Source organism: Pelobates fuscus, chromosome 12 (assembly GCF_036172605.1).
Source record: "Pelobates fuscus isolate aPelFus1 chromosome 12, aPelFus1.pri, whole genome shotgun sequence".
Lineage (NCBI taxonomy): Eukaryota > Metazoa > Chordata > Amphibia > Anura > Pelobatidae > Pelobates > Pelobates fuscus.
Genome location: NC_086328.1, coordinates 34742816 through 34765308, shown reverse-complemented (window position 1 = coordinate 34765308; position 22493 = coordinate 34742816). Strand labels below are relative to the sequence as shown.

The 22493-nt window shown below is 41.2% G+C and overlaps 2 protein-coding genes and 1 long non-coding RNA gene across 3 annotated transcripts in view; 1 reads left to right on the top strand and 2 right to left on the bottom strand.

Annotated features, from left to right (window-relative positions):
- The window catches only part of CETP (cholesteryl ester transfer protein), a 62176-nt gene extending 57048 nt beyond the window's left edge, over nucleotides 1-5128 (bottom strand). The window contains exon 1 of the mRNA XM_063437910.1: nucleotides 4933-5128. Within this exon, the coding sequence (XP_063293980.1) occupies nucleotides 4933-5113 (181 nt within the window). The 5' untranslated portion in view covers nucleotides 5114-5128. The remainder of the gene's footprint in view (nucleotides 1-4932) is intronic.
- Nucleotides 1-22493, top strand: part of LOC134578777 (uncharacterized) — a 495152-nt gene that overhangs the window by 367443 nt on the left and 105216 nt on the right. The window lies entirely within an intron of this gene.
- Nucleotides 7573-16874, bottom strand: HERPUD1 (homocysteine inducible ER protein with ubiquitin like domain 1). Its single transcript, XM_063437353.1, has 8 exons — nucleotides 16622-16874; nucleotides 13490-13567; nucleotides 13330-13386; nucleotides 11872-11996; nucleotides 10354-10455; nucleotides 9420-9761; nucleotides 8659-8764; nucleotides 7573-8202 (listed from the first exon to the last, which is right to left on the bottom strand). The coding sequence occupies exons 1-8, from the start codon at nucleotides 16754-16756 to the stop codon at nucleotides 8056-8058; spliced, it is 1092 nt and encodes a 363-aa protein (XP_063293423.1). The 5' UTR covers nucleotides 16757-16874; the 3' UTR covers nucleotides 7573-8055.

The window sequence follows — 22493 nt, the reverse complement described above, 5'->3', positions numbered from 1 at the left end:
AAGTGTCTGTCTCCCAGCCAGTGTCCCTAGTGTCTGTGTCCCCTAGTCTCCCACTGTCTGTGTTCCCATGTCTCTGTGTCCTAGTTACCCCAAATGTTTCAGTGACCCTAGTGTCCCCATTTCTCCCAGTGTCACCAAATGTCTCAGTGCCCCCATTGTCTTCATGTTTCCCTAGTATCCCCATGTCTGTATTCACAAGTGCCCCCATGTCTCCCAGTGTCCCGGGTCTCTGAGTGTCCCCATGTCTCGCTGTGTCCCCTAGTATCCTAGTGACGTCGGGACACTGGGAGAAATGGGGACACTGAGACACTGGGAGACTACGGGACTGGGCGACATGGGGACACTGACACTGTGATACATAGGGACACAGACACTGGGTGACTTGCGAGAGTGGGAGACATGGAGACACTGAGCACAATTAATCTATACAGCAGAATCAAACTGTGAGTAGTTTGTTGGTGATTTTACAGAATTTTCTCTTATGTCACTCCTTGTGATTTACGTAATTTAATGTCACGCATAACTAATTATACAAATGATTAAGGCTGGTATTTTTTGTGGCAACCCTAACTACTCTTCACATACTGTTGCTTAAAGGAACACTATAGGGTCAGTGTCAGTGTCAGGATCGGGACAGGGATTCAACACGCAGAGTACAAACAGGTGGTAGGTACGTATACCGGACCTTAGAATGGCCACACTGAATGGCAGTGCTGCACACTAAGCAGTACTGCCCCAGGAAGCACCTCTAGCAGCCATTTTCTCTGAAAAGACCGTGTTTACTGCAAAAGCCTGACGGGAATGATTCTACTTACCAGAACAAATGCAATAAGCTGTAGTTGTTCTGGTGACTATAGTGTCACCACTTGTGGCAACAAAACTTGTGTGGACTGGCTGACAGTAAAATTAGTTTAAGTAATGCAGACTTTGGTTTCTCTAACACTGTGGCATGTTCCCTTTCTTCTACACTCACTACATACACCTTTTCTCTGTCCCAGACTATATACAAGGAACTTCTGCCTGCTAGTAAGATGGTAAAGAGACAAGTGGACATGTGAGGGTGATGTGGAATTATTAAAAATCTTTATTGTACTTGTATTGAATTATTGTACTAACTCCATTTTAACTTTATACTGTGACTCCTTCCTCCATTTTGTCCTCCTAACCTGACTTCTTCAATCCTCCATTTTGTCCTCATGACTTAACTTGTTCATTTTAAAACTACATTACGTGACTGAACTTCTCAACCCAATTAATACAGTAGACAAAGACTGTGTTTCCTTCAAGGACAAGTACCAGGAGGTGCTGGCTACTCCTTAAGACTTGCCGGCTACTCCTTAGAACTTGTAAGATAGTATAGTTTGAAGGCCACAGAACACAGTAGTAATGAAATGTTCTATTCATAAGAGACCTTGCACCTGGACATAAAGCCTGATATCATTGACCGTGTAAAATGACGCTTAGGACCCCCTTGTCCCCCACCCGTGTCCAGAATAATCCCACCTCTGATGGGTGGGCACGGGACTAACCTCTTAATTTTACGAACCAATAGGTAAGACACTAACCCCGTCACTTAACAATTAATCCAATTGATGATGTTTATTTGCTGATATTCTAATAATCAATGATGACGCAAAATGCCTCTTAAAAGGGCCTGCGCGCCCGCTTTTTCTTCACTTGCCAATAAACTTTCTCGAAGTTATTTTAACCTGAACCTCGTGTGTCAGACTTAATTACTTCAGCGTATATACGCAATTTAATTTATTGATTTGGACAGGAACAGATAGACTTTGAACATTTTGGTTTACTTTCAAAAAGTACCATAACAAGGGCTAGGGGACAGTCCTTAGGAAGCTTGGAGTAGGCACATCATTTGATGCATTTATGTCAAGCTCAGGGGGCTGCCTGCATAGTATACCCTTAATTGGACAGCCTGCATTATTGGCAGGCAGCCTGACATGCATTCATGCCAGGCTGGCCTTTAAATTCTTTGGACAGACATGCCCCCTTTTTGGGCATGTTCACCCCATTTGGCAGTTCTGGTTATGTTATTCGCGTCAGTGGCACACCCTTTTACCCTGCCCTTTGATTTCCTGCTTCACTGGACACTGCTGTTAGGAGTTATGGATTTACTTCAAAGATTAAAGCATAAATTAGAGAGAGATTAGCATAGAGTATGTGTTTTCGTATAGCTGCATCCATTGAGTTTCCCTCCAACACCATCTCCATAAGATACATGCAGCTTGGGAGGTATGGTTGTTTTAGTATTTTTGGTTGATAAGATTCTGTAATTAGGCCCATCATAATTGTCAGCTCCAGGCCCACTGGGCTCTTAATCTGGCCCTGATTGGTCCCTATTGAAGTGGTTATGGTGCCAGGTGTCCCCTTATGCAATTATCTGGTAAGGAGTCAAGTCCACGATTCTTTCAGGTGCTCTCAGTCCTCCTGGTCTGCTCAGTATCACCGTATCACTTTTGTACAACATTGCAGAGCACTCAGAGCGTGTCAGCTTACATGATATATAAACTCATGTTGTAAGGTCATGAGGAAGTAGATACATTGTCCAAATCAGAGGCGCTGTGTAACAGAATAACAATAAGGAAATGTCCCGATAGTAAGGGTTGTAGTTTTAGGAATAATTGTGTTCATTTTTTTTTTTTTTTTTAATTCTTAGTTGGGAGATTGTGATTTGTTGTTGCTATACTTTATAGAAAACACTGCAGTGTTTCGAAGTATTTTATTATATTTAGTTTCTTTCCAGATTGTAAATCTAGTGTTTTTATTTGTTTGCTATTTCGTAACGCCTTTCAGTTTGTCATGAGGAGTAATTGGCAGAGAATTGAGCAGTGATCTATACACCAAAACCACTTAACTGAGCTAAAGCTGTTTTGATGCATATAGTGTGCCTTTTAATGGCTCTATTTGTGATATTGAAAATACAGAGATAACATATCCTTATCCCCTGTAATCAGATTGCTATAAGATTAAATGATTCTTCTTACAAATATAGGGCCTCCATGCTAGATTCATTAAGTAAAAAGTATATTCATTTATCTGTACAAAGAGGAACATACAATGAAAGATTGAAGACCAACTCACAAGGTTACAATCAAATATGAGAGGGAACAGATAGGATACAGTATCATGTATGGTATATATAATACGTGTGTTGGTCTAAATGTAGACATCGTGGTGGTAGGAGCGAGTGAGTTTTCAGGGTCTTCCAGTTATATGAGGCTAATTGATAAACTTTTAAAAAAATTTAACAGAAGTTTTGATATGGATTGATGATGAGTTAGGTATTTGTCAGCAAGGCCGATAAAGAGAAAGTTGCAATAATCAAGACAACACCGGATGAGAGAATGAATTGGAATTCTCGGATTCAATTCTCACACAAAATATGAGAAGAAAAAAAACATTCTATGAAGTAGGAAAACATGTGAGGGATTGAATATAAGAGGTTAAGAAGTTAGTCCAATACAGTAAATACTTAATGCTTATTTCATTTTTGGGGGAATAATATCAGCGGAGGAAAGAAAATCATTATTTAAAATTCAAAGGTTCCATTTCAGGTAATTTGGGAATATCCAAGAAGAGATTGCGAAGTCTGAATGTGTGAAAGCTACTGGATATCGCCGTCCTTAGTTAGGATACGTTAGAATGAATGACTGTTTCAAGGTCATATAATAAAAAGAGAATTTGAACATTTGTGATGGAGCAGGATTGGGAATAGTGAACCTGTTTTACTTCCACCCAGTGGATGCAGCGAGCAGTTACATGAATTCATTGAGAAAGCAACAGGATTATTTAGTAGAGTAAGAATTTAAGGCGAATTTCAATTTTAAGTACAAAATAGCTAAAGCTGTGCTCTCCATTCAGCTACTGTTACCTTAAATTGGAAATTCACTTTAAACTCTCTTTAGTAAATAACCCTGTAAGCTGTGTGCTGTAGGATTGAAATGCTGTTTTGCGTTGCTTCTCGTGACTTCACTCAAAGTGAAGTCACGAGAAGCAACGCAAAACAGCATTTCAGTGGCGTCACTATGGGGGGCCCGAGGGGGCCATGCCCCCCCCCCTACATTATGCAGTGCCCCCCCACTGGGAAGAACTGTAAAGGAGTAAATCAGATAACCTTGAGAGATTTTGTTTTTCTGTCCAAGCCTTCCTTTTAAATCATACTTCCTGGTCTTCCAGATTTTTTATTTTTTTTACTGCTTCGCCCCCAGTAATTCTTTGCTTGGTTATGGCTGTAACAGGAAATGATGGGAATTGCAGTCCCACACAAAGAGGCTGTTTTTTTTTTTTTTTTTTATACAATAAGCATTTGGTTAAACGGAGAGAGGTGAATCTTTATGTAGAAGCCTAACGTATCTGCTGTTTAATGTAAATACTATACATTTCACAGGGCGTTAATATAGTAAAGTGTTAGCTGAATGTACGCCATAACATCAGAGGTGGCTATATTGTCCTAATCTTGCAGTTCTAGGTAGTCAAATCACAGCCTATTAACTATTACTAGTATATACAATTACTTGGATCAGCTAATTAGAGGGGAAGGTAGTGATTAGAAAAAGAATCATACCTAGCTACTTAAGAGTCTATTCATAAACGTGAATTGTTGGAATATAAAGTGAATTTTGTATTTCAGGGCAAAATAGCTGAAAAATACACCTAACTGACCTCGAAAAACTTTCCAATTTGACTACTTTGGTCGTAAATCTGCTTTATTCATTAAAGTGTGAATTGTGCACTTTAAACCGTTTGACCTTTTGTAGCCTTAAGTTTGCAATTCATTGTTTATGGAATCAAGCTGTTCTATAACCAGGAAGGTGGTTATTTACAGAGCAGTGAACGTTTCCAGCCCTGGGTGTTTGTTCAGTAAACAAGCTGTTGCAACATGCAAATATTCTCAGTAATAAGGCCGATACTTACACACCAAGGCTGCTGGCTTCGTCAGTCGGCAGACTATCCCAGTCTCCAGAGGAGATGACGGATTAAACTCACAAGCTGATGAAATCCTTAGAAAACAAGCAGAGATGAAGACTACAGGCCACATACTGACGGCGAGCTGCTGCGATCTGACAGCTCTTGCCCGTTGTGGTGTGTTTATCATTCGTATTAGAAAGTAGCACAGGAAACCTTCCCTTTTCCCCAAATTGTGCATTTCCCGTAGTATCCCGCACTTCCTTCTCTTCTTAGAAAACCCAGTTTATCTTTTTGTGAATGGCCAGTTTCCAGCAATTGTAACAGGAGAGTCTGGACTGGGCCCTTGTAACCTCTGGTTCCTGCGGCCCTGAATGTTTGCCCATTGTACGGAGCAGAGAAATATGTTGGTTTGTAAATCATACTTACATGTAGTGGAAACGGACATCTAATTTTCTTGAAGTCTGGATTTGTGTTTTAGGAAAATTGAGCAATTGCAATTAACCATTAGAATTTGCTGGCGCTATATACATAAAAAGAATTAAGCTCAAAGGGTGATCCTAGGAAGGACATGCATGTTTTTGTTTAATACACTTTATGTGCATCCGGCAAAGTTCTCTTGCAGCACTGCTGAGTATTACATCATCTTTAAACGAACGAATTCCTGACATGATCACAAATCCAGCTGTTTTTATTCCTCTCCCCTCCCCCCCAACCCATGTTTTTCCACTGTCTCCTACTCTTATTCACTAAAGTGGGTTTGTAGAGAATAGAAATGTAGGACATTGTTATTGCATAATTTAGTCAGGAAAACTGAGTGTTAGAGCCAATCTGTGTAATATTTCTCCCGACGTACTTACCCTCATCTTTCACCTACAATCTAAAAGACCAGTTTGACCTCCTTTTGTTCCTTATATTTTGCCATTAAGTTGGCACTGAATATTGCTCACTCAATGTTTGAGAGAACGTTTTATTCTGTGCTTTATTTTCTCAGTAAATCCCACTGCCAAGTCCAATTATGCTCACGGTAAATTTACCTTACCCAACATTCTCCCTGGTTAGACTATAAACATTTGGCACAGACATTGCAAATACCTCCACAACACAAAAATGGTGGATTGGCGCTTTAAGAGTACGCAACTACCCCCAGTGCCTAAAATCACTAAATGGCACTCCAAGTACAGTGAAAGAAAGAAGTGTAAGGGGGGTGCAAACAGAATATACACAAAATATGGTATACTTAGTATGATGAGTGGAACACCTCCTGATTTCCTATAATAAAAACATATATATATATATATATATATATATATATATATATATATAGTGTAATACTGTTTTAAAAGGAAATACAATAAAAAGAGGGTAATGGGTCACTCACAGTATGCAGAGCCACATAGAGCTGGCTCTGACTTCAAAGGCAGGTGAATAATAAGCTTATTCAGGCTTTCAGACTCCCCACCAGGATAACTCGTTTTCCAGCCTCTCAATAATTCAGGATATCCAATTGGGTAAAGGTAAATACAACTTTACTGGATACAATACAGGAAATAGAATAGGCTAAAAATAACATAGGTAAGTTTCCACAACACAAACGCGTTTCGACCTCCAGGTCTTTGTCAAAGTGTGTCCTTTGACAAAGACCTGGAGGTCGAAACGCGTTGGTGTTGTGGAAACTTACCTATGTTATTTTTAGCTTATTCTATTTCCTGTATTGTATCCAGTAAAGTAATAAGCCTGAATAAGCTTATTATTCACCTGCCTTTGAAGTCAGAGCCAGCTCTATGTGGCTCTGCATACTGTGAGTGACCCATTACCCTCTTTTTATTGTATTTCCTTTTAAAACAGTATTACACTATATATATATATGTTTTTATTATAGGAAATCAGGAGGTGTTCCACTCATCATACTAATTATACCATATTTTGTGTATATTCTGTTTACACCCCCCTTACACTTCTTTCTTTCAGTGCAAATACCTCGCTGAAGTCTATAATTTGGTTTCCTTAAAATGCACCTCTGGCAAAGTCAGTCAGTCCCCCATTTCTTTAAAATGAAGAAAAAAAAAAAAAAAGTTCATTGTCAAAGGATCTCTAGCTAACCAACACTAACAGGGTGATTCACATGATAGTGTGGCTTGCTGGGAATTTAAAGTGATTTTCAAGTTTTAGGCAAAAATCGAAACATGCACTTTGAAGTCCCAGCAATCCGTACATTGGTGCAAAACACTTTATATGAGCCTTAAAGTGCAGATATGAGAACGCAAGAGTTCCCAGGGACTGCTTTTCATGTAGAACTACTGCAGTCTATCTAAATGCACTAAACATCCCGTCTGAGTGTTCATGAAAACATTAAATATGCTATTCCCAGCAGCCAAATGATTGGTCTTACGAAGAGTTACTTATAAATCCCACTGAGGACCAGAAACCTAATCTGATTTCAAGTTTATGTAAATCCCACTTAGAGTACTTTCACCATCAGGAGGACACGGTGTGCAAAAAAATCCTCGTCACAATTTGTTGTTTAGAACCCAAACACTGCAACATCCCCTTCCCCCCCATGTCACGGTACAGATTTGGTGGATGTGCTGTGAAATATAAATCTTCTTTAGATCAAGACAGGGCACAGTAAAGAGAGAAACAGGTGTATTGCAATAAAATGCATTTCAGTTTATTGAAAACTTTACTAAAGTGCAAGCTTTTGTGCATAAAATGATCACAAAATAGATTTTAGAATGCAGAGAAGCATACTGATGTACAGTAATACATTTGCTCTCAGCCTCTAGCAGTCAAAGCAGAACTCTGTTCAAAATACAAGATTTGTTGCAGTTTGTAAACGTTAACACTACAATTAGTGTAAAATTGTCCCAACATTCCACAAGGAATCAAATGGTACGAGCAGGACTGGCCTACTCAGATGTGTAGGTTTCACACGTCTTTGGACCGGTAAAAAAAAGAAAAATAAATGTATACGCTTCACTTCGGATACTGGTCAGGGTGTGACAGTTCTTCTGGAGATCTACAAAGCATCAGTTCCTAAAACAGACTTGGTCTGTGCTTTGTAAGCATGGAAGACTATGCATGCAGCAGAAAGGTTTACATGGGTTACATGTGTCCTAGTTAATCCGGCCATCACTGGACAATTGCAGGAGGGCCTTCAGGGATCAAAGAGGCAAAGAAAGTCTTAAAAAATATCCAGGCGGTTGTCACAAAGGATTGCGTCTGAAGAGTCGCTGCTGCTGCATCCTCAACCAACGCTTCATCGGCAATCTCATTTTCCTGTAAACAGAGAAACCATGATCAAAATCTTGTCAAACAAAAGACAGCACAAACAAGGACTCTGGTACACCCACTGCTGTGTACTACTGATTCACAGGAGTTTAGAGAACAGTGTTACCACTACACCCAACTGTACAACCCAGTATATGGGATTTAAACCACCATGCACATACAGTAGTTCTTGGGCAGAGTGCTGATAGCTGAACAACCCAGAAGAATATTTTAGCCTTCATGGAACGGCTGAAAGTTTAACCTGAGAATCATATCTATTAACCTCAATATATGAAAGCTGCTCATTTATAATTTGCAAGTCTGTGTTGGCTACTAACACAAGGTGCACCAACCTGCAAATACCAACTGCATCGATAAAAGGTTAGTAAAATACTAGGGGCATAAAGTCCGTTTGGTGAAAGCATCGGATTTCCTGGGTGCACAGACTGCCGTGCTGGCTCTTACCTGTAAGTTGTTGTTTTGGTCCTGTTGATTGGGAGCTGCCTGAGGAGCAGGGTTTACCACTTGCTGTAATTGTCTCTGTCTGAAGGGAAACCATCCAGCATGGTGTCTGAAAAAGATGGAACAGTTTGTTTTTAGAACAAGCAAAAAAACTGATTAAATTGTAAGCATAGACTAACGTGATAAGTGTAATTCTAACAGTAACTAGGCCTAGCTCTGACACAGAAGCAGGGGAGTTCTTGGTTAATATGAAAGGAAAACCTCAGCACCTTTTTTCTTAGAGCTATAACAGGCTCAATACAGCCCAAAACCACCCTTACTGAGAGCATTGTGACTTTTAGATCTAATCACTCATGAGGATCACAGCAAGAGCAAGTCAAGCTGTACTGCAGGAGACTCACCACTTTAATAAACACACTTTTTTTTTTTTAATTTCTTGGTGAAGTACTGAGGACCAGTGACATATGCAGCAATCACTGTGCTCACTCAATTAAGCACTATGAGAAGCACGGTCCTACCTTTTGAACTATAGTTTAAGTGCAAGTAAGGCATTAAACTCTCCATCCTGTCCGACTGACAACTAGGAGATTAAAACTATGGACTTCGACAAGTTTCAATGTAAAACCTGCACTTTTAAAAGTTGGAGGGGAACTTCAGCAAGCAGAAGTAGTTTAGGGTAGGGGAGTGTTCCTTTTAGGACATCTACTAAGTAGAGCAAAAATCAAAACAAACTAGACAATGAATGCAGTAGATACCAGACTTACAGGTACATGAGAATCATGGCTCCCAAGACCATCATGAAGCGACTCAGGCTGGAATAGAAGTACAGGATACTCAGAAAGATGGCGAAGCGAGCAGCCGAATAAACCCAGTCCAGCCAATCTCTGTTCAAATCTTCCTCTTCCTCAACAAGTCCTCCCTGGGCATTCATGCGCATGTTTGGATTGGCAACTGGATTTACTGGGGCTTGAACGTCTGGGTTTTGTGGCTGATTTTCTGCAGGAAACCGGTGTGGCAACGGGTCTGGAGCAGCAGCTGGTACAACAGGTATTTCCTGAGCACTCTGAGAGGGGGAGCGGGGATTAGCAGCTGCTGCAGCAGCATAGCTAGAGAAAGAAATAAGGAAAAGTTGGTTACCTAAAAAAAACAACTCACCAGCCACAAGGCAATGAAACATCACAATGACAGGTTTGTTTTGATGTGTTTTAGTTCCTAACAAGCTCAGGCAGGTTTGATGAGTAACAGTAATATCAGTGTTCAGTTTGTTCTTCCATACTTTTAGATTTACTATACTGCAGCAGTTTGGGCCATTTAATATCTACAAACATTGTGTGTCTTACTGTGCACACTTGTGATTGATGAGATTTAAATTTTTTAATATCTCAATTTATTTGATACATTTTAGCAATATCTCTAGTAAAATCGTTAAATGCACTCTGATTAGTCAGCGTTGCAGATCAGGTGACTAGTGAGCTATTTAAGGTAAACCCCTGGTGACCTCAAAGAGGACTTGTCTTTGCAACTTAGCTCCACGGCAACACAGCAGGTATTAGGTGTCCCTTTAGGTCACATGATTTCTATACAGTGGAAGATTTTATCACATCTCTAGTGATGGTCAAGACTGACAAAGGGCACTTCCTCAGTGAAGACTATATATCCCAGTGACTAGAGTGTGATTGCAGCAACAATATGACTTACTATTGCATGTAGTATTGTCTGGCATACATCTGTTGCAGCCAGATAAGCTGCTGGGGACTGTATACTGCGTATGGAGAAATAGCAGGGTTGGCTCCAGGAGGACTAAAAGGAAAAATAAATATTAGAAGAGATGCATATTAAATCATGACAGTCAGTGTGTTTTAGAATACTGGAAACATAACTTTTAAGGCCAAAATAGCACTGGTAAAATCCTGTGGTCAAGTCTCTGAAATTCCCTGGTTTGTAAATAACCATATCAATTTCATGTATGTATAAATTCACCAGAACAACTACAGCTTATTGTATTTGTTCTGGTGAGTAGAATCCATGCCCTTCATTCTCATACCCAGTCTTTTTGCTGTAAACACTGTCTTTACAGAGATAATGCAGTGTTTACATTACAGCCTAGTGATAACTTCACTGGTCACTCCTCAGATGGCTGCTAGAGCTGCTCCCAATCTCAGTCTTGCATAGTGTTCATCACAACATATCAGTATCTCCTCCCTCTGCATGCAGACACTGAACTTTCCTCAGAGATTCATTGATTCAATTCATCTGAGGAGATGCTGATTGGCCAGGGCTGTGTTTGAATTGTGCTGGCTCTGCCCCTCGTCTGCCTCCTTCACAGTCTCAGCCAATCCTATGGGGAAACATTGTGATTGGCTCAGAACACCAGTTCTGATGTTGCCAGCAGCTTCCAGCTTGAATACAAGTACGTTTTTACTATATTTAGGGAGGCAAGAGAGGGCCAGGGGGACTAGATGGTGGTTTTAACACTATAGGGTCAGAAATATATGTGTGAGTTTTCCTTACCCTATAGTGCTCCTTTAACAAGCTATTCTATGCATCTGTTGAAATCACTTGCCATAAATATATATATATAAAAATCAAAAGGTCCCAAAAATGAAGGAAGGAACTTTAGACTGATCACAAAGTCTGGGGGGTCTTTAGAAGTACATAAAGAATTTAATGCATTTTACACCTCACAATAAGGTATTTGGAATATTTCAGAAAGGCACTGTACCCAAACCTATAATCTCCCTAACATGTTGGAAATAAAGGTTTTAAATAAAAGACAGAAATATGGCCATATACTTGTGGCTGTGTAGGAAGGGTGGCACAGATTCCTGCCCTGACTGAACCAGGTCAGATTGCAGTAGAAATTTTTTTTTGTTAATCCAGTTGAAAACAACTACTACTTATTGAGTGGGAGGTTTCTAATCCCAGTTAATAGAATGGAATCATAACATCTTCAGCCAACATATCAACTTGGAGATGAAGTGCCTTGGCTCATACCAATCTGTACATGCAATGGGTGGCAGTAGTAGGCAGAAGACCTTGTGCTTATTAATAATCTAAGTTATTGGAGAACTACTACTGGCTGGGAGGGGCAGAAAAGAAGCTATATGAATTAGATTTCGGCACTTAAGGCTTTTTCCTAGACTTTGCTCCCGCTTTTAAACACATTTTGCTTTGTAATTGTAGAATACATACAAGCTTGCAGTTATGGGTAAATACCTGGTAAAGCGATTGGCTGTTGGAACATTCTGTGGAGCATTATTACGTTGTCTTAACCCATCAATGGGAGGAATTGAAGGCTGGTTTGTAGAAGCTGTGTTTGCTGGAGGAGTCTTATCTTGTCCCTGAATATAAAAATACGTGTTAGCACATTCTTTAACAGGAAGTATCCAGTAACCATGGCAAAATACAAAAAAAAAAAATTTATATTGCGTAATCCACCATTTCTATATTACAGTAATATAGCTCAGTACTGGCAACTCTTGACCAGAGTGCATATCATACAACGCGGAGTAAACAAATACTAGGAAAATGTTGCTTTCATTAGCCTACACAAGCAGATAATCGGTCTAATATAGTCTGAATAACAGTTGATCCACCAAATATTTTATGATAATTTTAATGGTAGTTCATGAACAGCTGGAAATCTAGTTTAGATTCCTTAATATTTAGGCCTGTACCCTTAAAAAGAATCTGCCCACTTTGGCAAATATACACTTTAATGTTTAGAATTCATAACAATGCCAGATTCACATAATTTCTATAACTATTTAATCAAAAACTTTAGTACATGATAGCGTCTTGTTAAGCTAATGATGGGTTAGGGTTTGTGTCTTTGTTTAAGCTGTACAAAAGTATCACTTTATCACAAAAGGTTATTTTCACAGAATCGTGTGAATCGAAATATTGTTGGACAAATTAACAGAAAGGGCAGTAAATCATGCGATTACAGGGATAAATACTATGTAATGTGGCAGAGAATGTGTATTAAATAAATATTTGAAGATGTGTTGATACAGAAAAGGTGGGGTTTAAGGAAGAAGTTGGCATTGCAATCTGGTTCTTTTACGCACACATGTAATGTTCTGTTTCTTATAGAAAGTGCAGTTGAGTAGGACATGCCATTTTGGAATAGGTTGTCCAAAGCAGATATAGTTATATTGGTAGACAGGCCTTGCCCCCTTCCTGTTCCAAGATCAAAGTTGACATAAAAAGGGTTGGTCAGGGACTGACAAATTTAGCTGTTGCAAGAACATTCCAAGCACAATAACCACTACAGCTTGTGATCATGGTGCCAGCTTACCATATTGCAAATAGTCAAGCGGTACTAGAATGATCAGATTTATTACATGTGGTCTGCTGGGTGCTGCTCCCAACCTCTTCTCAGCCATCAGGCGAGCTAGAATCTCCTGCTTAGGAGTTTCCATTAGCTCTCCTGAGCCAAGCCCTACAGGACAGGACCAGCTGGTTGGATAAGAGTATCTGCTGATCTTTAGATCTTTCTGAGAGTTTACAGCAGGCCTGGAGACTGTATAAGAGGCAGAACTTGGGTCTAACATTCTAAAAATGGTTTGATTGCTGTGTAGGTTATGGTGCTTGGAGTGTTTACATTAAACACAAAACGCCTGTTGACATCTGAAATGGAAAAACCAACAATAAATAAAATCTACAACATACCTGAGTTTGGGGTGGACTCCGAGCAGAGCAAACAAGGTGCAGCACATGCCTGTTTTCCTGCAAAGCAAATATGATTACATTCTGAATAGAGGGAACAAGCAATTCTCTTTTAGCTATAGCAATGGGGAAAAAATAAAAAGTTCTGATTGTATGAATTTACCTTGGACAGCACTTCATTCAGCTTCAAGTGGTCAGGGAGCAGTTTTCCTGAATAGATCAATCTCTGATCTTCTTCTTTCTGAATAACAAAATACAACAGGCAGTGAATACTAATGTTGCACCTACAGTGACTGACCTCGGGATCATAAACACCATGTTAAAATCATAATAGACTGCGGTTTCAGAAAAGCCATAAAAAAAACAAACAACATGCAGGATACTTCTTAGTGCATCTTGGAAATTTGCTATATCTTGCCAGAGTTTAGCATACTGCTAAAGTACTAAAGTACTTGGCGCTTATTACATATTTTCTCATTAACTATATAAACTGCTGAATGTTAAGAGGAAGGATATGAAAGAATTTGTTCTTTAAAGCAACACAGCAAACCTCATAACTATAGATCACTTGCTGTAGTGGTTATGGTGCCATAAGAGCCCTACTTCCAATTGCAAGTAGTCACACCATTTTAGAACGGTTTTACTTCGCATCTGCTGGGCACTGCTCCTTGCCTCCTCATTCCAATGGAGAGCTAAGCCCCAACAGTGTCAACTGATTGCACTCAGCCAATGAGCTAAGCCCTACCTGGCTTAGTAGCTCACATAGGGCTTCCGGATCGCCATTAGACGTATTGAAGGCGGGTAGCGGTACATGATAAAACAAGAGTTTAAAGGGACACTATAGTCACCCAGACCACTTCAGCTCAATGAAGTGGTGTGGGTGCCAGGTCCCTCAGGTTGTAACCCTTCACATGTAAACATAAGTTTCAGAAAAACTGCTATGTTTACATTTGGGGTTAATCCAGCCTCTAGTGGCTGTCTTCCGGACAGCCACTAGAGGTGCATCTGGAACGCTGGCGACGAATTTCGCCTCCATAGGAAAGCATTGAGAAATGCTTTCCTATGGACACTTTGAATACTTGCCGCGCGAGCGCATTTGGCTCCAGTGACGTCAGATGGGGAGTAGAGGTCACCACCGCCGAGGAAGCTGGTTCTGTATTAAGGCAGCGCCACGGGAGGGCCCTCAGCGCACTATAGTGTCAGAAAAACTGCTTTGTTTTCGTGACACTATAGTGATCCTTTAATGATTTACAATAGGGTGCTTAGAGTATTTTACATTTTTTCTAATCTTATAACCGCAAATAGACCTCACTGCTGATATATACCGGTACTTTTTATTCCTTACAGGACCAAGGGTAGACTAATCCCCTGTCCCAGTTTCCACTCGTCATCTATAACGCAATTTACAGCGCGCAGACAGAGCAAGCCCGGCTTGCTGTTGAATTGGTTAAGGTGGCTGAAAACAATTTTTTTTTACCATCAAATAAGTTTGTTAATGTTTGTAATCTAGTACTATTCACAGAGTATATTAGCTTTTTGGGCAGCAATAATTATAAGACACACAAAAGAGTATTATGATACTGCATTTGTTGCTGATGAGCAGCCGTACATATGAAAGTTATCAGGAAGCATGGAGTTATGTATAGCTCATGTTAACAAATCAGCAATTATACCCTAGGGCAGGGACAGGCAACCTTCGGCACTGCAGATGTTGTGGACTAGATCCCCCATAACGTTGGCAAAGAATCATGGGAGGTGTAGTCCAAAACATCTGGAGTGCCGAAGGTTGCCTATGCCTGCCCTAGGGATTAAATTCCAACTATGCACAATCCACCTTTCAAAACAATTGTCATGCAAGTTGAAAGCACAAAACCTGTTTAACAAGTATTTTAATAAGCCAGTCCGAAAGCCATGGGATCTAAAGTCCAAGATAATTAACAAGACAAGGGACCATGGACTGAAAACTATAGACACTGGATTTAAAGCAGCCCACGGTATAGTGAAAGCAGATTATGGTTTACAGCCCTGTGTTTCTTTAGATCCTTGTATTCCTGCATTTTTGTAACTAACTGTACGCAAACCTGTCTGACTAAACTAGTACTGGCCAACTCCCATACACGGATATGCATATTTATACAACAGCTTGTTACCATCTTAAAGGAACATTCCAATTGGCACAATTGCTCATTGCAGGAGAATCAGGAAGCAAGAGCTGTGTTCTTAACCCCTTAAGGACCAAACTTCTGGAATAAAAGGGAATCATGATGTGTCACACACGTCATGTGTCCTTAAGGGGTTAAACAGTTTGACTGTGAGGGTGCCATGGCACTCTAGGCACCATAACTACTATAGTAGGCTATAGAGGTTAAGGCTCTTAGAATATTCTTTTAGGTTCCAAAAATGGCATGTTACTCGTGCCTAAATTACAGATGATTGTTGGTGAAAGGCCTTAACTTTCAGAACATAAAAAACAATCTTCTTGAAAGTGTTGAAGCAGCTGTCACCTTAAACTTACACTGTTTAAATCTGTCCCATTCTTCCTCCTACAAGTAGGGACTCCTTTGTCTTATACGATTCCCCTGCTTTACAAAGAGGTGGAGCTACCTTCTGTCAAGTTTTGAAAAAATGTCCAAAGACCCCAGAAGTGGACAGTCACTTTAAACTAAAGGTGACAACACTAATGCCATCACTATAACCACTGCCTTTAAATGTTTCATGTTTTATGACATTCCATTGGTTTCATAAACTCCTGACAGAATAGTCTGCAGGCAGAAAGAGCACAGGATTGTGAGAAGCTAATCATTGGGTTAAATAACCAACAATCCAACTAAAAGGGTCCAGAGATAGCTCTCAGAGGGGGGAGTCTGAAACCAACTTCAAATAGGTCACTACCCCTGAATAATAATAAAAGCCTGAAGTATTACAGATGATATTAGAGAGAGTGTGAATGGCAGTGCTTGCTTCTGGCTCATAGTTATGTAACAGCTGGTAGAGCTATGTTCTGCCCACTCCTCAACAAAACTTTATATCCCTCCCCCTGGACAGCACTCTAGCTGCTGGGGACTACATTACCCAGGAACCCCTGGATACAGACACAATTGGTTCTGACAGGCAGACCAGGTTCATCAGACGGTGTCAATAACCCATGGCCGTGATACGTGGCCCCCAGAGGCTGATATGCAGTCTGTGTGGCCCCCAGGAGGCGCTAGGTGGCCCCTGATCCAGGCTGTGGTCCCCAGGAGCTGATATGCAGTATGTGCCCCCCCGGGGGTGATTTGTGGCCCCTGAGACTCACCGGCTCCCCAGGAAGCTCCCGATGTAGCTGTGATTTCAGTTCCCGCACAGAGCAGCTCCGGGCCGCCCTGATCTCCCGCTCGTCCTGTTTCAGGCTGGGACTCCGGATTAACAGTACGACCTCCCCGTCCGCCATGTCTGCGGCCTGCTCTCTCTGTTTCTGTCTCTGTCACCACTTCCGGTGAGTCGGGCAGCCAGCCGCTGCTGACACTTCCTGCGAGCTCGAGGACACTGGCAATCAGGCGGCTGGAGGGCGAGCGGCGCTCTTATAGCACGGGTTATGTTGCTAAACACCGTGTGGCCGGCGCTGATTGGCTGGGGGAGCCTCGCGCTTCGACGTGTGCCAATGAGCAGGCAGGAAAATGACAGTGGGCGGGGCCTGTCTGATGCAATTTTAACGGAGATGGAGGGGAATGGAACGTCCGAGACCGGAGAGTAACCACGCCCCCTTCAGTTGATTGACAGGCACTTATGTTGGTAGTGTTATTTAACAGACAGTAAGGGCAGTGATGGCCCCTGGGGGAGCTGGGAAACTCAGTGCTGGAATAACTGTGTTTTTTTAATGATGGTCTATCTACAGCACAGTGGCTGGATGAGCATGATGGGAGATGCAATCTGCACCCACTGAGTGGCAGAGCTATAGGAGAGAATGTAAACATATAGTGGATACACAGTGGGTTTAACCTCACAAATTGTGTTAGGTGGTCGGTGACTGTATATAACACTGCGCAGGTAAACCGCCAAGGGCCGGTTAGGGGCAGATTAGCTGGAATTGGATGCATTTGACACAGCTGGAAGGGATTCCTGCACAAGGCTATTAATAATATTTATAAAGCGCCAACGAAACCGCAGCGCTGTACAATAGGTGGACTAACAGACAAGTATTTGCAAAAAGATGAGTTGGATGCACAGGTACAGGGGGGGTGGGGGGCTCTGCGCGAACAAGCTTAGATCACTAAATTCCAAATTAGAACAGATTGAACTTTGAATGGCAAATGTTTGGCCAAAGATTGCTAACCAGGACTATAGCTACAGCATGGTAAAGTTAGCCCTAGGCTGGATACCAGATTGGCGGCCACACTTGAACTCTGAATGGGCCAAACCTTATGATTAATCCAACTAGGCTCTTATCCGTTTATAGGAGGAGGAATTTGTAATTCCTTTACTTCTCAGGTAGGCAAAGTATGGGAGAGCCAAGCGATTGTGTCGATTCCCCAGTGTTCCTTCCAGACAGGACTGTCTGTTGGATAGTTTCTATGGGAACAGAATATATACATATTCTGCTGTAAATACATTTCCGTATATCAGCGGCACCACACATACACTAGAAGGTGTGAGAGCAGGGCAGGGTGGGCTAGTAACGCTGTGTGTGTCACTGAAGACACGGTAGAGCAGGCTCAATTAAAAAAACAAGTTGGTTTTGCCAAAATAAAAAAAAAGGCGTTAACTTGACATTCATAAACACTAGGCCAGAAGTAAGTAATCGTCCGCACTCCAGATGTTGTGGACTACACCTTCCATAATGTCGGCAAAGCATCATGGGAGGTGTAGTCAAACATCTGGAGAGCCAAAGGTTACCTACCCTTGGCACTAGGCTGACTGATAGCAGGCCAGTCCCACCTGCCTATGCATATTAGTGTTATTTAATCACCCTCATATGATGAATGCCTTCCGTATAGTTTGTACAGTGTGAGAGTATAATTTCATGGGTACTTGGTCTCTGGGTTCCTGCTTCTGGAGACACCAGTCACCATGTGGGACAGAACCCAAAGTCACGACCTTTTCTCAAAATGCAGGACAGTTGGTGCAATGCAGACAATGTGTTTAAAAGGTGTTGAATAATTTTAGCCTCATTCAACACGGTGCCACTTTAACATCACGGCAGTGAATAAGTACTCAGAATGCTGTCCCATCTTCACTAGGATGCACCCACCCCAGGTACCTGATCTGAGGACATAGTGTTCAAGGGCAATGATGTACCCCACCTTGTAACTGCGTGCCATTATAAATATTGCGGTTTTGATATTGGATATTAGCATTGTGCCCTTGTGGGTGCAGCTGCAGTACAGCATACATATGTTTAAGTCACAATTTTAATGGTAATATTTAGATTCTAATAGATGTGCAAAGGAGTGAAGATGAGAACCTTCATAGACATGGGAAAGCATTGGGAACCAGATTAATCACTTTAGATTCCTACAGCATATAGACTTGTTAAAAGATGAACATGAAAAGAAATTAAAGAAAAACTTTATTTTTAGGAATACAAAGACGTATTCCTAACACTAATGGGTAACTCTGCCACCCTGCATGCCTCCCCCCTACCTCCACCCCGATGGTAAGTATAAAGATGAGATGTGTATGCCCGACACACATTAGGCTTTCCCCATAGGAAAGCATGGACTCTGGATACTGGATGTCCTCATGCAGAATGGTTTCATTGAGTCAAACTCTGCAGGGCTAAGATAGCCTCCAGTAAAACTCCTTTCACAAACTGAAAGGGCTAAGGGAACAGAGACAGTGCACCCAGACCACTTCAATAGTGTCCCTTTAAGTCTAAGAATAAATCTATATTAGAACTTTGGACTTGGCACTGTTTGTTACTAGTGACATTATCACAGAACTTATTTTGTGTGAAGTATTTAGCATTTCACTGACCAAGGTCCAGCCAAATACACATACTTCCACTACCCCGTCATGTGTCAGGGAGTGTGACTACATATGAAGAATGTGTGTGTGATATAATATGTGTTCTATATTACTCTGTTAGAGGTCCCCTCCGTTGCCTTTGATTTATGCATATTTTGTGCAAATTAAATCCTCCCCCTAGTTTTTACCAGTGTCTGCTTGTTCCTGGCATGCTTTTTATGGGGTGGGGGATGTATCACTTGTGTTTAGAAATACAGTAAATTTATTGCGCAAAGGCGCAGTTTCATGTTTGTCAAATGAGTCTGAAGAAGAGCCCTATTTGTTAACTTAATAAAAAGTATAGGGGACATCTTTCATTTTAGGCAAATGATTCCTGTATTTAAGCGATTTGTCATCCAACACCTCAATATAATAGAGAAAATAGGGGTTACCAAACAAAGTCGGTATACTGCCCACAATCCCCATTCTGTATATGTTTGCTGGCTGCTAGGGATAGATTGAGTCGCACTCTAAGGAGAGCTCTCCAGAGAATAAACATTGCACAGGTGCTGATGACAGCTTCTGTAAACCATTGCAGGACGACTCTGGGGATATTTGAGTTAGACGGATGTGGGGTAAGATCAGTGTGAGGGTAACTTTCACCATTTATCATGCTGCAAAATGGAGAAATTTCTCTGTAGTGAGACGGCTATGTACCCGTGTGAGGCCTCCTATTCAGGGAGTTGAAACAAAGCTCTTTCCACATTTAGTCCCAGAGTGTGTGAATGTGATTACACTCTCAGAACGTACAGCACAAACGGGATGATCTCTATTATATGCAGAAGTGTTCAGTGTGTCTTTTCAGAGAGCTACTGAAAGCACATTCAATGTTATTCCCTATAGGGAGTATTGTCAGGGATCCAAAGTGAATTCTAAATGTAAGGCCAAAACAGCCAAGTTGGAAAAGTTTCCCAAAGCCTGTTATGGTTCCAGTTTGGCTATTTTGGTCTAACATTTTAAACCGTTTAATGAATTCCTACTTTAGCAAATATCCTGATTGTTTTCTCTGAGCAAAAGTAAAAGGTGATGCAGTTGTACAGTGAATTGCATTTGCAGAGGTGTTTTGGAACATAGATATACCTCCCAACAGTTTCTGTTTAACCCCTTAAGGACCAAACTTCTGGCATAAAAGGGAATCATAACATGTCACACATGTCATGTGTCCTTAAGGGGTTCAACAGAATTCGGGTCCTTCCTGTAGTCCTGGGTTTGCCCTTTGCTGTTCTGCATCTGGGGACAGAAACCAAGTTGTCATTAAACACACATGCTCTATGTGTGCTGTAATGTAAGGTCACTTTAACAGCACTCTGCACATGTGCAGCCCAAAGTAAACATAGAAACACACAATCTAAATACTTTCATTAGTCCCTGGCCTTATCTTATAGTTAGGATAGCCTTATGCCTATCCCACGCATGCTTAAACTCCCTCACTGTGTTAACCTCTACCACTTCAGCTGGAAGGCTATTCCATGCATCCACTACCCTCTCAGTAAAGTTTGTTTAAAATGTTCCCTTTCTGAGTTCACTAATGTATGCTCTAATGAAAGAATGTGTCTGTATTCATCTGTACGCTGCAATTTTGGAAATCTTAGCAAATGCATAGATTTTATGAAAAATCTGTTTAAATATATGGTCCCTCCTGCATCTACCAATTGCTTCTTGGCATAGTGACAGGAGAGAGCAGGAGACACTTGCTTCATGCAGTTTTCGTACTCTCCATTACAGCAACAGATAAGCGTAGTGCAAATAACTAGTTATTAAGCATGTCTCTGTTATAACAAAAGCTTCAGCTAGCATTTCTTATCAGTTCTCTAGAATTCAGTCTTATCTGGTGAATAAACTCATGATATTTGCGTTACCATATAAGTCCAGTAATTTAGATGTAAAATAATGAAGTATTGCAGTTTCTTGTAAAACCAATAAACTCCAACTACTTCTCCTTGACTCCAAGAAACCTTCAACTTTACATAATTTACCAACATTAAAAGAACACTATATGATTTGTGTGAAAAATGTGTCCTCGGTATAGATGTCCCGAACGGTTCGCTGACGAATAGCTTGTTCGCGTTCGCCACGGACGGCGAACATATGCGATGTTCAGTCCGCCCATATTCGTCATCATTGAGTAAACTTTGACCCTGTACCTCACAGTCAGCAGACACATTACAGCCAATCAGCAGCAGACCCTCCCACCTCCTGGACAACATCCATTTTAGATTCATTCGGAAGCTGCATTCTTTATTTATTTTTTTTTGTATTTTTTTTTTTTTAGACAGAAGTGTGTTATATTTGAGCATGCTAGGCTGAACGTGCGTATATCATGGCTAGTTTCCTTCACACGTGTGCGTTTCAGGGCCTACCAGGGCACAGTGTCACACCAGTGCAACACATATCTGGTGTAACAGTAGTGTACATTTAAAAAAAAAAAAAAAATACAGGGGGCTTGTTGTCACCTTTCGGGGACCCTTGGTGTTGTACGTGGCTGGGTGGAGGAAGAGACCTTCAATGACATCAGTGAGGACAAGGAACGGGACATGGCTAGCTTGGTATCCAACCTTGTGCAAATGGGGAGTTTGCGGTTGTTTGCGGTGCATTAAACGGGGAGTTTGGTCTGTTACTGTGAAGCGGGCGTAACCCTTACACTACCTGATCAATAAAGCACGTTATTCCAAACAATTTAGGAATGTTAGGTGATTTTATGCCCTTTATGGATTAAAACCAGACTCTGCATCAACTATGTAATTTTCCATGGGAGTTTTGCCATGGATCCCCCTCCGGCATGCCACAGTCCAGGTGTTAGTCCCCTTGAAACAACTTTTACATCACTATTGTGGCCAGAAAGAGTCCCTGTGGGTTTTAAAATTCGCCTGCCTATTGAAGTCTATGGCGGTTCGCCCGTTCGCGAACATTTGCGGAAGTTCGCGTTCGCTGTTCGCGAACGGAAAATTTTATGTGCGCGACATCACTAGTCCTCGGTTTTTCATTTTACAATAAACTGTTTTATTCCCTGGCTGTCAGACAACTGGACCTGTTACTTCCTGGTTTGGTTAGCTCAGTGGAGCTAAACTCAAGTGGCAGCAATTTCCCAGAGCACCTGCCTTGCAAAGACTTCTCATTGAGCTGTATTAGGAAGTCTGTGATTGGATAGCCACAGAAAATCTGGGCGGGGTTAGAAGGGGAGGGCT